At 39.7% G+C, this 15,472-nt stretch overlaps 2 protein-coding genes across 2 annotated transcripts in view; both read left to right on the top strand.

The window, feature by feature from the left end:
- The first annotated feature begins 498 nt into the window (after nt 1-498).
- On the top strand, nt 499-5,854 carry LOC112559440. The gene is made up of 6 exons (XM_025230700.1): nt 499-779; nt 1,741-2,666; nt 2,946-3,145; nt 3,386-3,868; nt 4,080-4,468; nt 4,816-5,854. Exons 2-6 carry the CDS (start codon nt 1,920-1,922, stop codon nt 5,268-5,270), a joined length of 2,274 nt encoding a protein of 757 aa, XP_025086485.1. The 5' UTR covers nt 499-779; nt 1,741-1,919; the 3' UTR covers nt 5,271-5,854.
- A 1,377-nt stretch (nt 5,855-7,231) lies between these two features.
- The window catches only part of LOC112560664 (E3 ubiquitin-protein ligase MYCBP2-like), a 55,495-nt gene continuing 47,254 nt past the window's right edge, over nt 7,232-15,472 (top strand). Inside the window, 13 exon segments of the mRNA XM_025232669.1 lie at nt 7,232-7,655; nt 7,991-8,054; nt 8,908-9,138; nt 9,770-9,923; nt 10,170-10,366; nt 10,781-10,916; nt 11,170-11,285; nt 11,823-11,888; nt 12,137-12,242; nt 13,055-13,125; nt 13,460-13,601; nt 14,582-14,658; nt 15,138-15,348. Of these exon segments, the coding sequence (XP_025088454.1) occupies nt 7,531-7,655; nt 7,991-8,054; nt 8,908-9,138; nt 9,770-9,923; nt 10,170-10,366; nt 10,781-10,916; nt 11,170-11,285; nt 11,823-11,888; nt 12,137-12,242; nt 13,055-13,125; nt 13,460-13,601; nt 14,582-14,658; nt 15,138-15,348 (1,696 nt within the window). The 5' untranslated portion in view covers nt 7,232-7,530.

Below are 15,472 nucleotides of genomic sequence, written 5' to 3'. Positions count from 1 at the left end.
GGAAATGGAGATCGAGGACTTTTGCCAAAAGAAAATGCAAGTCTGTTGTTGACTTTAAGAATTTTATATCGGTTCTAGATATTCAACTGTTAAATGGTTCGCCGAGACTAACAGCTTACAGCAGGGGTCGGGGACGTCTGAAACAACATAGGCACAGCTTTGTCTCTGATTATTCGCTCAAGGTTTTATTAATAGAATCTTCAACTAAACCTCCTCATTTCATAAATAAAATTGACTCCTTAGGTTTTAAGTTGCACATCAGACACTCCATATGAAGGTGCGATCAGTGCAGAAATGTTAGCGGTATGTACGTTGCACTGGATAACCTCAGAAAGATATTTGACATAACACTAGGGAATAACTATCGGATAACAAGATCTGACCACCCTACAGAAACATTAACCCATGTTTAGTAATAGGGGGGAAAACCGAAACTATTCAGATCGGAAAATCCCCATGTACTGTATTGCACTAAACTTTTAGTGTTCTGACGGTATGCATAATGAACAGACTCGGTCACGAAACCATTGGCAGGTCAGGTGAAAACAGCTTCCGCATTTCTTTTGGAAGCCACCTCTTGATTATCTGAGGAGTGGAAAGTAGGTTTTATCCAGAATTTGAGAAGAAATAAGAATCAGGTCAGCAATGTTCAAGTGAACTATAGTCTTAGGTAAGCTAGTGCAACCTTCAGAACAGACAAAAAAAATTTATTCCCTCCCCCACTCTCCCACTGTGTCACCGGAACGCCAAACAGATGGTCAGCATACAGGCTACAAAAGGTAAGCTTTAAGAGCTTATGTGTGATTTTTATTTTAACCACCTATATTATGAAAACAGACCTCTGTGTTCCGCTCGTATCGTCACTGATGTGTAATTAAGTAGTCTGTTGTATGCGAGGCTGCTTCTATCGAGTGCCGGTGTGGCACAACGGGGAGGGTTAATTAGGAGCGAAGCGAAATTAGAGGAAACGGGAATATCTGACGGTGACCGCCAACGGCCAGCCCTGAGATAAGGTGTCATGTCCAGAGAATTCGCCTGAGATCTGACCCTAGCCTTACGATCTTCAGTATAACCTGGGGATACATTTGTAACCCACATTTCTGTCACTCGAGCTCCCGTAGTCAGGGGATACGTCAGCAACCTCTTGACCCCTCCACCAAAGCCATTTGACCCTATTATGTACAGAAGTGTGTGCACATGTCTGTACGCGTGAGTGTGCGATAATACACTTTAGGGTGTGAAATATTGCTATCCCGATAACAGGCAAGTGCATTCCGCATGTGTCCACACCGAGTAAATCGCTCAGCCAGTCGACGTTTAAAGGTTTGGTGGGGTCAACCTTTCTTCTAAGGTCTTACAAAGCTAAACGCAAGATATTGTTCCTCTAAATCTGGGCGAATAGAACTCTTCTGTTCACAAGATTCACGTCTACAAAATTATCACCATGCTGGGACTGAGGTCACGAGGTCACGTTTTAACATAAAGAGACGACGGTTTCCAGCTCTTCCGTTGGCTGAGTTCTTGACAACCTAAGCGTATCCGCGTACAATCCTGATGATGTTTTCGTTCTGTGAATTATGCAATTTATAGTATCATTCGATGAATGAATGATAAATGTTTGCAGTCGTGTATCTCGAAACGGATATGTAAAATTATATGCCAGAGGGCAATAAGTCTTCTGTGTTCTTTTATTCTGATGGTCTGCTCTCACTTTTTCAAAAGAATCTAATTTTTTTCCAGAGGCTATGTTACTTCCCCCATCAACAACATTCTCTGGACAGCTTACATTCGACCCTTATTCAGTTTAAATCCTTGTCTTATAAATTCTCAAGTAGGCACAAATATTGCACAGCCTACATAAAATCTTGAGGCCTGGAACTCTCCAAGAAGACGCACATACTACTCTTCAAAGTAGCATCATGGAGAACGCCCAGCAGGAACAAAAGGCAATGGATTGGTTACGAGCTTCAATGATGTCTTTGTACCCGGATCTGGAAAAGCGGTCTTACTTCCTTCCACCGGTCCACTTCAACCATGAGGCTTTCCAAAGGAAGAACATTGCTGGCCAGGTCGTTCTGGTGGCCTCTGGTAAGAAGGACCCCGAGAAAGTGACTCTTCCACACCATGTGATTCCCCTCAACCGTTTAACAGATTCTGAGCCTCCCGACCACGTACTCCAGGAAAGCCACGTCCGCGAGGACATATCCCACCAGCACGTCCTTCACTGCTTGCAGGCGCTGGCTGAGCACGGTCCTCAGGAGGTCATGTTCGTCATCTCTAAGCTCAGCTACTCAAAGTACCTCAGCAAACCTTCCTTCGCTGAGGCGGCCCAAAGGTTACCAAGGCCGTACACTCTGCCCAGGCAATACCGACGAGGTGAGTTCAACATTCTGGTGATCCACCAGCGCTATGGGATCCTCGTTGGAGAGGTCAAAGCCGTGGGCCTGAACGCCGGCGACCTGAACAAGCCTCAGAAGCAGGCAGATGAGGACATCGCCAGGCGCGTGGAGAAGGCAGTCAAGCAGCTGGACAAAGCCCAGAAGATGGTCACGCACCTGGTCAGCGACCTCTCCACGTCTTTGTGTGTCCACAAAACATTGATGTTGCCTTACGTCAGCTGCAAACAGCTGCAGAATGTGCTGGCTGCACACTCACAACTGAAAGAAGTGAGTATTTATTCATTCATATATATATATAAATCATTTTTGGAACAAGTCAGCTTATTTATTTATTCTCCCACCTTGATCAGGTAGATTTATTTTACATGTTGCTAGTTTTAATTTTTAAAATATTGTATGTTCCTTCTCCCCATTTATTAATCCCTTTTTTGACCTAAATGATGTTTATTTATATCTTTACATGTCTTTCCCTGATTAATACAAATATTTTTCTAAGACGCCGTTTTATTTTCATTTGCCCTGTGAAGTTATTGCAATCTGCTCAAGGTATGCTGCCAGTTCCTGGGGGTGGCTACCATTGCGGAAGTTGTTGAACTGTGTTTGTGTTCCGATCTCGTGTCGGACCGCTCGAGCCCGTGGCTCACAGAAGACTGTCTGCCAAGACTTCAGCAGTGGTGGCGACGTTTGATGGCGAAGAGAGAGGATGAGGTCATGACCAATGAACTATACGTGGATTTGGTAACTAGGTAAGTGCCGGGCTTCTTCTGTGTGGCGTCTGTACTGTTGAAGCATGTATTTATGTTCGCACATTTATTGCAAAAATGAAAGAAATTTGTATCGAGACAAAGTCTTACCAGAGGATTCCGCTTTCTGCATTTCATGTAGATGCGTGAATCCCTTACTCTCACGCCCACAAGGAGCACCACACTGTGAGACATACTTTAGTCAGATGTCTTCTCTGCTGAACGCCGCGTCCACTGTTGCAGGTTCGGGGGTCCAGCGACTACCGTCGACATTTACTGCGTCAACCCTCCCCGCCTGGAGGTTCGGACCGAAGGACAAGGTGTATCCGAGACAGGGGAAAGGCTGACCCGTTTGATCCTGACCCCAAACCAAGTCAACCTGCTGACCAGCGAATCCTCCAGACTGGTGGCCTTGGAGGGACCGCCAGGAACTGGCAAGACGGTGATGCTGGTGCTGGTGGGACTGCAATGGCTGCTAGAGGGTAGGAATGTCTATGTGGTCAGCCTGCACCTGGGCAGCCGCGCAGCCTCGCGCCTCATCCATCACCAGCTGACCACGACCTTGACCCGCGCGGATCACACGGAGGCCGTGCCGCGCGCCGGGAAGGCGCACCTGATGCTCTTCAACCTCCTGGAGGGGAAGGCTGACGTCATCAACACCATGAGGAAGGTGTCGGGTGGTGGCGACCTGTATGTCCTGTGCGACGAGTTTTGCAGCGAAGATTTGTAAGCATCCACAAAGAGCTGAGAAGTTACCGGAGGTGATTGGGGTTAGTGGGGAGTGAGGGGTGGGCGTTGTGGTTTTCGGTAATCTTAGATGTGAAAGGTCTAGCGTATGTACGTATAGTTGTTAACAAACGGGTTAAAGCCATCGTGAGTTCTAAAACTGCTGGAAATAAAAATTGTGCTGAAGACGGTGAATTTATTATCGTTGCAGTGACAAAGGTGCCACATGTTTCAAGGAGTTTGTCACCCAGTTGTCTGACGCTGTACCTCATCTACACCTGTGGGCGGCAGCGATGAGGTACAGTGCAAAATCTCTGCCTGGCTTTCAGGTGGAGTCTCTGACGGTACCCCTAAGGTGTACCCCTGTAGTGCAGCGTGAAGTGGAACTGGCTATGGAGAAGATGGAGAAGATGGAGAGGGTGTCTGGCTTACCCCTGAGGTACACAACAAACGCCATACCCGCTGCGTGTGACGGACCTGGCATTATTCGTATTCTTCACAAGGAACATGACCACCAGGGGCAGAATCCTGCTGACTGCTATCAATGTGGGCAGAACATAGCCCATGTGCTACACCACCAGTTGCAGGTTGGCCAGTCTGGTACGCAGATGTCACAAATGTTTTTTAAAAATTTAATTTCCACAGCGCGGATTCGTGGGAAAAGTGTAATTTAAAAATTTTGTAATTTAAAAGGTACAACAATTCATGTTTGCGATGCTATTTTTATAACACGTGGAAGTTGATAATATATTGCAGAGAAATAAGTTTTATTACTTTTTCCTCCAATAATACACATGATGATGGAGGAAAGAAAAGGTTACTTTACAAAGAATACACAGCTGGATAATAGCCACAGTTCACAACACATTTTACTTTTTCTTGTGTGATGCATCATGCATATTATTAATAAATCAACGATCATATTCGTATATTCATAATGTTTTCAGCACTACCGACTAACATCGATGAAGACATCGCCATCCAAAGCATTCCTCCTCCAGGCCTTGAGTATCGGGATGTGTTTGTGCTGATAAACGCACATCTTCAAGACGACAGCGTCAACAGTGAGGGTCAAGAGGTTACACTTGCTAGCCCCCTGGTGCAGGGCCTCCGAGATGCAAGTTTGCCCATTGCTGTCGTGAAGAACTGGGGCAATGACCGGACGGGCTGGGAAGGCAGCATTGCTGAAGTGGCGACCAGTATTCGGAATGAAATCACGGTGGCCAACTTCTGGGAGCTAGCTGGGCTGGAGAGGAAAGTGGTCGTTATAGTACAGGGAAGATTGCCTGCTGAAATGGATGACCATAAGACGAACAATAAATTGGATAAGAAAAGAAAGTTGCAGATGCTGGTAGCAATGTCCAGATGTACTTCGCAGCTCATAGTGGTGGAAGCTTCGTGAAGTGAAAATATGTGATACCAACTGTCCAGTAAGCCCCAAACAAGAAGTGTCTATCCACGAAAAGCTGCTTAATACAAACATACTTGTGACCATCAAATGACATTGGTAATACTGCTTGACAGAAGGAAATAGATCTCACTTATAAAAAGTCTAGTAACTTTTCTACGAAATGGTTAAGAATTAAGGAAAGAATAAAAGGTACTTTATTTATTTATCCCTTTAATACAGTTATAAATTCACAATAGAAGTTTTTAATCACTCGGAACAGTCCAGGCAGATACATAGCACCATTAATAAAATATTGAAATGAAGACAAATGAATGAAGTAGTTACAACAATAAGGAGACTAAGATAGCAGGTGTATTGGTGAATGATGTGGAGTGTTCTGTTAGTGTTAGTATAAAAACGGCACTAATGGATATCGAAAGTTATCAAGAGATGACTACTGGACTCGTACGTAGAATTCTTGCTTTCCGTACAACTGCGTCAGAAAAATTAGGTTACTAACAACGATGTTACTTGCTCATACATTTACAAATATAATGTGAATTCGATCATTCTGAAATATTAAAAATGTTTCAATATATTTTGTCCTAAATTATTTATTCTTTGATATTTTTAAATAGGAAACCTTCAACTATAATTATAACAGTTTGCCACAGTTAACTCATTTTTTTTAAAGTACATTAAAATCCTCATAATTCTTTAATATTGTCAGACAGATGATCTTATGCTTAATGAACGCAGCATTAAAGTGAAAGCGCGCAAGTGAAAGGAGACAACGCTAAAATGTCCCCTACAGGTAGGGATCAATATTTGAGGAAATTAAACTCCGGGGAAAGAAAACTGAGGAAAATCAGCTTACATGAAATTTGTTACAGCAATCCCCATATTTCATGCAGTTTTTACATCTCTGTTTCATATATTTTGTAAAATTTTAGCTGATGTTGTCTTCATGCGTGAAAGTTGGAATGTTTGATTGGCCTGCTGATGACGGTTCTGGCCACCTTGCTGTGCACGAGGAAGCCCACGCCGTACTCATGCCTGGCGTCCTCCCCACTGCACCACGCAATAAGCACATCCTAAACAGATGAAGACACCAGGAATACACTTTGCTGAGAACACACAAAACTTTATTTCTGACTCATGGCTCCAGCAATCACACAGCTGGCTGACATTCACTCTCTGATACTTACGCGTGGTGATCCTTTATAACAAATTCAAGGCAACCTTATACATAAAGTTTCAGTCTACAGCTAAAAAGTTCGTGGTTCAACACGTATACCGCCCAGGATTGTCATATACATAGTCTACCTTAACTGGCCTCTGATGCTTCTAGCCCACTACCCACCCTTGACCACCAGCACCGGCGAGCCAGTTCCACTGGCAGGTCAGCTTATCTGTGGTGTTACCTGGATTACGATGATTCAATCAGGCCGATGAAACAAAACAAGCTGCTGATGAGACTCGTTAAAGTGTTTAATGTCCATCAGCTTCTCCTTACTGCCTGATCCTGTAAAAAGCGAATACCGTCGCCAAAAATTGTAACTCTTTCTTGGAGGAACCCATTCGATGGACCAGAGATGGCGAGGTGTTTCTGAATTGGTTTACTGATGGTTCGAAGATAATTGTTTCAGATCAGTGATGGAGGAAGGAACGAAAACTCTCTCTCAACTAAAGGGAGAGAATACACTGTCGTCGTAGGCATGGCTTGATTTTGATGAAATTAAACTTGGAAATGTGAAAGCTGAGAAGAATGCACTGCAACATTTGAAAAATTCCGACACTAGCAGAGCATCATATTTCCAAAAGAGCATAAATAAATTATTAAACTTCTTCCCAAAAAAAAAAAATCATAAACCACCAAATTAAAAAATCGATGTTACGAAATAACCTGTGCATTACAGCTGTCCTGTAATTTGATCTACACAAGGATCCATAATACCACGAACTAATGTCCATGATAATACGTAGAAAATGGAGTGTGTGATGTAGAAGAAGGATCTTGCTACTGATGTACGTGGTGTATAATCGCTATAGTAGAGGGTGAGACTGTAGCCTAGCATCGGCTGGAAAAAAAAAGTGAGGCGCCGAGCACCCACAATGCAATGGGCAACATGTCAGCCTTCTGAAGCCAAGTAGAGGTGTCCAGCAGTGCGCAGTTCATTGTTCTGGATTTTCATTACATTTGCTGCAGAAAAAAAATTGTGAGGGTGAATGAACACAGCTTTCCTGTTTGTATCACTTGCACAGCACTGCAATGGCTGCGGCTGAAGTTTTGCCGTGCTCAAGAAGTCGAACTGATACGTTGCTACGAGGGGAATCGCTTAGCCGTCGGTTTCATACTCTGTTTCGTCTGAATGAAGAGCAACAGCAACAAAACAAGTGAGCGCAGTCCTGTGCATTCGAGGCAGCTTTCATTTTAGTCTCAGCCGTTTGTTTTTCTTACTGCTAAAACGTATAGTAAGATCTCGGTGAGGTGTTACTTGGGAGGTCGATGCAAGTTATCATTACTCGTTCAGGACGCAGTCTGATTCCTGGAAAGTGGAAGTAAAACAAACTCAGGAAACCTGCCCACACTCTCACTCCCCATAAAATGAAAACATGCTAGAATAAAACAAAATAATGTTTTAATTAAAAACTTTGCGACTATTAAAAATAGATTAATATTTTTAAGGGGCTCTCTACTTACATTTTTGTTTTTGTATTTTTTTTGAAAGGAAAAAATTAGAAAAAAAGAAAACCAGGAAGAAATCAAAATCAAAGTCCAAGGATAGAAAGCAGGTGAGTGTGTATGTGAATTTGTGATGATATTTGAGATTTATTAAAGCCATGTAAACAATAGAAATGGAAAATGATTCTGTGAAAGAAATGTTATTTTGTTCAGAATAGCATGGAGCAATGAATTTTGTTCTATATAAATACTGCATTATTAAACTGATATTGTTGACATAAAATAAGTGCTAAATGTGAACTTATAAGAGGATTTTATACCTTTTTACAGATATTGCTTGTTTGTGCTTGGCAGGACAAGTGTTTGGAGAGTTTCATGGCATAAACTTTATTGTTGTAAAGATAATTTTGTGTCCTTTCAAAGACATTTTTTTTACAGTATATGTTTTAAAACAATAGAGGGGGCTTATTTCATTTAGTTTTTATATACTGAGACTAAGTATATGAAAGCTACATAAAATACAATTTCATCTTTTTATTGCATGTTAACTTGAGTAGGTAACTGTTCTCTAATAAAATTGGTGGCCTGATTCTCCTTACAAGTTTCTAATTACTTTAGGCAGAAATTTTTTAAATACTTTTGCTTACTTGTAAAGAAATCCATATAAATACATTGGCATGTTCTTCATATATTTTGGAGAGCAGGACTATAAGGCTGACCTGAAATGATTTAATAATCCCTTCAAAATCTTCATCCTGAAATTTGTGTTTTGGAAAATAGTGTACCAAAATCAGATTTCTAGATTTCATTGCTTTAATAAAAATGTCAAGAATCTGCAAGCTTTATGTTTGATATATGTTTCAAACATTGTTTAATATATGTAACATTTAATTTCTTTTAAGAAATTTAATTGTTAAACTATGCCATTGCTTTTTATTAGAACTTTATATCATTGTCAAACAGCGGGAGAAATCCCCAGAACTTGCAGAGACTGTGTCAAATACAACTCCAGAAATCCATGGCAATGCCTCCTCGTTTACTGTCTATGCCATGGTGCGGCAGTCGGTGCTGGTGCAAGGCATCCGTGATGCCTCACGTGTATACCATCTGGCTAACAGTGGAGCTGCCTCTGACACTGAATCTGATGAAGATGCAGATGAAAAGAACAAGGATGCATGTATCAAGATACCTAAGGTACAGAGATTACATTCTGCTGATAATAAGATTTATCTTTAAAATTTGTTACTGTGCTGTACTAATATCCATGGTGACATTTTGCACAAAACTAAACTTGTTAAATAACAATGAGTATGTTGATCAAGCAGCTGCAACTATTTTCATAATGATAGTTTTGCTCTCCTGTTTATTTATTTTAACAAACTCAGTCATGCTATACAAATAATCCATATAAGTGATCCTATGTTAATTTGATGTGTCATAGTTCATGATAGAACTGACTGTTATAGTTAATGTGGTAGAGTACATCTCTGTAACTCTGCATTCTGTCACATCTTTCCCTGTGGCTGTTAAGCATGCTGCTAGTGGTTATATTTGTAGACATCATTATTACTTTGAACATAACATAATATGGTGAGATATATCTGCTGCCATTTTGTCATGAATATGACTCCATTGAGGAAAAAGTATATATATATAACAGAGAAGTTAATATCTGGTGTCTTTGCCTATTTTGTTTTCATATGTAATTTCATAATTATAATATTTTGAATGGTGGGAAAAAAATAAATGTGATACTGTATTGTATAAACTCTATTATTATTGCTACTACTACTTTTTTTTTTTTTACTGTTTGTTTTTATGACAGATTGTGGGCCTTGGCCTGCAAGGGGTATTTCAGTTGATCCGAGAGTCTCGGACAAAGTACCCTGAGTTGTGTGTGAAGTCCCTTCGAGCTTTGCTGGATCTTCTGCAAGGACAGCAGCCTGAAGGCATGAAAAATGAGCCAGTTGAAGTTGCTGGTGAGGGTCATTTGTGTTTCCTAAATGTATGTTCCAATTATCTATTTACATTTCATCGTGCTTATCTGTTTTGAGGGCAACAATGTAAGAAAGCATATGGGCTTGTAAAATGCAAGTACGAGTAACATCAGTGAGTAATTAATCCCTTGATTTATGGGGAGAGCACATAGATGCAGTAGCTGACAAGGCCCACCACTCACGTCTGTTTAGAGTGATTGTGAGCAGGTCCTGTATGTTTTTTTCCAGATAAGTTGTTTGTGTTGTTAATGGAGCTTGCAACAGACAGTGCAAATGACATTATTGTGGATGGACAAGTGCTAACATCCCTCGCATGTTCAGCACTTATCAGCTTGACAATTGCCTTGGGTGATACAGGCAAACTGCTAACAGCAATCAAAGCCCTGCTTATGTCCTCACCAGGGCTGGCTTCACAGAAGACAGTGGTAGGCAAAGTTTTTTTTTTTCTTGCCAAAAGATGAAATAAGATTGCTGGCTTAGGGACTAAAAGGGAGTTAACAAAAATTGTCAGATCAATTTATCCTACTCAGTTAAAAATATCATTTATGCGTAATAGTGCTGTTAGAATGGTTTTGAATTTTCATGCTATTCTTTTAGATTTAGTTTTGTATGTCTTGAGATGCTGTTGCAAGCACAATAAGAGCAGAAACCATGATGGAGATTCAACAGTAGCAGATATAATAAAAGTAATGAGGACTTCACAAGCAAGAGGAAGAGATAATGCATTAGCATGCAAATGGCAGTGATGACAATGATGTCATGATGGTGCATTAAACATCCTGTTTTGTTAAAGCAAGTTAATAGATTTTAGATTAATAATAAATGATTCACTCCTTCAGGTTCCTGGAATCCTTTCATTGCTTCAAAAAAGCGTACAAGCCTTGTTATTGGGAAGGGCACAACTGCCTGATTGGTTTACTTATGGTGTGAGGACTCAGAGTCAGACATCTTCTTTCATGCTTGATTTCACTGCAGGTGGGTGGTTCACAAATATCGAGGCCTGCTTTACATAAACTTTGTTTGCAAATATGCACTTGTTTTGAGCTTATACTATTTGTAAAACTATTACTCTTTCCTTAGCTTAAAATAGATAGTGTAATGATTAGACAGACAGGTGGTCTTCTGTTTTGTGAAAAAAGTACTTTATTAATAGTAAAAGATGACTGACTTTTTTAATCAGTTGAAAATAAAATATATTTCCTAATAATCTAACATTTCACTGTTTTAGGCTTTCCAGAAGACACTGTAGAAAACTGTGCTATCGCAAGTGATGGCTGTCATTTGTATATTTTGAACAAGAAAGGACTAGTAAAGATTGGCTCTGGGTATGGTGGTACCACAAAGGTAAGTCCATGCCTTTCTTAAATGCAAAACATGTGCAAGAATGGGGAGGGATGTGAGGAGCACTAAAATGCTGGCTACCCTGGTGGTCACACTCTGCTACCTGGAGTCTGGCCCTCCCTTCCTTCCTTGGATTCAACCATTCTTTCTTGCCATAGGGTAGAATTTGGGCTGTTCAATAATAGTTTTTCATCACTTCGTGATGGATCTGTTTGCTTCTTCCCATGATTCTTTGTTATTAAATCTAAATAAACCATTTACCTTTTAGATGAATTGGTAGAATAAAAGATATGAAATATGCTTTTGCTTTGTATTTAATTTAAAATACAATTATTATTATTCATTATTAAGACAATAGAGGCATTGAGTTTTTTAAGAGTAGAAATAGATACATGATTTACTAAAATAACACCTCATATACTTGGAAAAATTGCACAAGTAAAAAACAATGTATAATAAGTATTAGAGTTCAAATTTGAATGAATTAAAAAAATTGCTGTTAAATTTGCAGTTAATTAAAATAAATGTGTTTGCTTTCAGGGTATTCTTGTCAGTCAAAAGAAGGATTTTCGCTGCAGCAAGAATCCATGGCTAGCATATGCAGGGGTATGTGAGGATCTGTTTGTGCCTTTATTTCTGTGAAAGTTGGAAGCTACTTTGTGTGTCATCACTTTCTTTATTTCCAAGTAAAATTAATTTAAAAATCCATTTTTTGTACCCAAAAGGACAAAGTAGAACGACTACAGAAGTGATCAGAATGTTTTTTTCAGTATCAACCTTTCTTCTTCCTCTGATCTTGAAAGAATATACTTCTATAACTATTCATACTTTAAATGAGGGGTTGTCTGTCACAGGGAAAACTCCTATGCAGATGTGAGAAAGCAGGAGCAGGAGGAGGAACCATTTTGTTACAGATAGACACAACAACACTGGAGCCCAGTACTGCGTACAACCTGGATGGTTTGTGTTTTACAGTGTTGGGAATAATATTCTGATATATCAGTTTGTAAATCGGTGAAAGTTGAGCCTTGGAAAAACTGATTCCATATTTTTAAATTTGTCAGAAATGGAAATTTTTAGGTTTTCTTTTGGCTTTATTTTGCGATAGTAGTGAGGTAGCTTTCATTTGTTAGGATTTGAAATCTGTACTTTGGTTTCGTTTCTGATCCATCAAATGTCAGCCAAACTTGAAAGATACTTTGATTGGTCCAGTATTTTAAATTCACGCGTTGGCATTACTACGTGTTTTCTGTGACCACTTTGCAAAATGTCACTGGCAGTAAAGGGAAAGCAGGTGTAGAGGGCTGCCAGCCAAAATCCCCTGTTGCTGTCATTAGTGGAAAGTTCTTCGTCAGTAATCACATGCCATGTGTCCAGAAATGCCCAGCAGAGACTATATCTTTTGAAGAAACAAGACAATTTGCATGGAAAGGCTACCACTCTCTGACCTGCATCTTTGTGTGAGAAAGGCAACCACTGGCATTACAGCAGACCCTACACCCTCTTCAACCCAGCTTTCACCTACCACCTTCCAGTAGGCGCTGCAAAGTGTCACTTATGAAACACAAGATGTTCTTCATACCAGCTGTCATGTTTTGTGTGGGAAAGGGGAAGGGGTGTGGCATTTATATACATATAAAATCAACTAGTGGTGTGTGTGTTTGTGGTGGAAGGAGGCAGGAGGTGTTAATATCTACATAATCAACCTAATACGGCAATAGTATGTTCCAGTGTATTATAACACTAAGGACAAGATGGATATTTGTTAACAGGGCATGGAGCTGGGCCTTCTATCTTGTTCAGTGATGGAGAAAACATTGGTCAGATAGCTCCATCCAAAGAGGTGAATTGTTATTTACGGTCATAAAATCATATAATTGAACTTTTTCTTTAGTGGACATTCAAAGTAACCATGATAGCTTTTTGTGAAAGATGCCTACTCTAATTTCTTAAAACTGCTCAATATGTCTTTGTCTCACAACAAGCTAACCTTTTTCCATTATCTCAGTTACAATCTAGTGATATACAGTTTTTCTTGTAATTTTTGCCCAAGATGTTCAGATAAATCCTTGTAAAAGAAAAAAGAAAACTTCAGTTTTGCTAACATTTCACTTTCAGAGTTGTCAGTCACTGCATATTTTTAATTCTTTTAGTGCTGCTGCACTTTGTTTCAGCAGGATAGCTTTGTAGTGTGCACCTTCAGCCCTCAGACTTCAAGCATGAAGTTGATCAGTGAGATCCCACTCAAACTAACACGCAAATGTTTGGACATGTTTGGCTCCAGTCCATTTGACTCTGAAGTTGTGCGCAGAACCATCAGTAAGTCAGTCCATTATATACCAGTCATCACCTTCATTTTATGTGAATTCTAAATATTTTTTATAGAATGAACTACTAATTTTAAAAATTGTTTTCAAGCACGGAAGTTTTCCTTTTTTTTTTTTTTCCTATTTTTTTCACTACCTTCTTTGTGAGAAACATAACCAGTCCTCTTTTTAAAATCATCTACTTGTTCTTTGACTGCATCACTATCCTTATCTATTTAAGCAGTATTTAACACTCTTAGCAAGATGAGGCACAATTGTGCTCATATGACATAAGAAAAGCTCTCCTGTTGGATGACCCAGTTAAAACCAACCAATCAGAAAGTTTGTTTCTATTCTTAGGTCTTCATGCAGTTTTCGAGCCATTTTTAATCTGATCTGAGTGATTTTGCTTTTTTTTTCCCCTTGAAAAAATTAGTGACGCATCGAGCTACTGCGCTGAGGATTACTTTGTTGGGGACACCAGCAAAGAGTCTGTTGTTAACAATGACTGTGCCAACGATTTTAAATATATTTGTGCCAGTTTGTTGATTGAGATAGGTTTTTCCCAGTGTTGTCAATTAAGGCATGTAGCCCATGTGGCGGTGTCGATTTTGTTTGAATAGTAAACTTGGAATTTTCTAGGATAATTGCTGTCACCAGAGTAAAAGTGGGCAATTTTCCTTACTTTTATTGCAGAGTTCAAGCTTTCTCCTTTCCAAAAATGTCTAGGTTTTTTGGTCTAATGTTTACCTGAGAGCAGCAATAATAAAAACAAACATCACCCACTGTCATCATCACAGTCTGCAATTATAAGCAGTTGTTTTAGTACATACTTATACTTTTATGCAGTGCTAAGATGGTTAAGTATTTACTAACATACAAGTATTTTAGGAAATTTTAAGCTGATATGCCGCATATTGTATATTTTGAACAAGAATTTAGAGAAAGTACCAGTCTGGTAGAACATTTTCCCAGAGTTATTATCTTTTGCAGCCACAGGCTTTGATGAAGACTCTGCATGCATTGTCTCAGGCAAGGAGTTTTCTCTGATTAGGACAATTGGAGGAAAAGTATGTATCACTCTGTTTTCTAGAGTAGCAAAAGATGGAAAATAAGGGAGCTTTTAAGGATTTTAATTAGTCATTAACATTCTTATCTGACTTCATATGCATATTCTTATAGCTTTGTTTCCATCATTGACCTGTGCCTTTTTTTTTTGGGGGGGGGGGTTTATGCGTGTGTGTTGTGTGTTTCATTTTCATTTTAGTGATATCACCAGAGATCGATATGTAAACTTAAAGCAGGTATACTGTATTTAAAAATATATGGCCAGTTATTTTGGTCTTCCCCCTAAAATTTCCCCCATTAACTTAGTGCTTCTTCTGCATGGTTTGTCAGAGCCTTATAACCACTCACACATCATGTCTTTTTATGAATTCAGAAGAAAGAACAAATACTTGGCATATAAATTAGACAAATATTTAAGTATTTACCTCTGTGACTTCTATATTGAATATTAATAATGGCCTATTTCTCTTGTTTCAATTAGGTGCTGTTCACGGGCAAATCATCAGCTGTGGGAATCAAACAAGGTGGTCCAGGTCCTGGAAAGTGGGCAGAGCTACCTATCACTAAGTCACCAAAGATCGTGCATGTTGCCACTGGACATGAAGGCATGCATGCGTTGTTGGCTGCTGATGATGGAAGCGTTTTCTTTGTGGGAACAGCCAAGCGTGGAGAGGATGGAGATTCTGGTTCAGGTAGGAGCTGAAAGTCTTGGCTTGAATAGATGAATAAGATTCTTGCCAGACTTCATAGAGAAAGCTTTGTCTTAACTGAGATATTATTTATTTGTTTGTAGTCACTGTCATTAATGTGTCTACT

The sequence above is a fragment of the Pomacea canaliculata genome, linkage group LG3 (genome assembly GCF_003073045.1).
Source record: "Pomacea canaliculata isolate SZHN2017 linkage group LG3, ASM307304v1, whole genome shotgun sequence".
In the NCBI taxonomy this organism is placed as follows: domain Eukaryota; kingdom Metazoa; phylum Mollusca; class Gastropoda; order Architaenioglossa; family Ampullariidae; genus Pomacea; species Pomacea canaliculata.
Note: the sequence above shows the minus strand (reverse complement) of the source record. Positions and strands in the feature narration are given on the sequence as shown.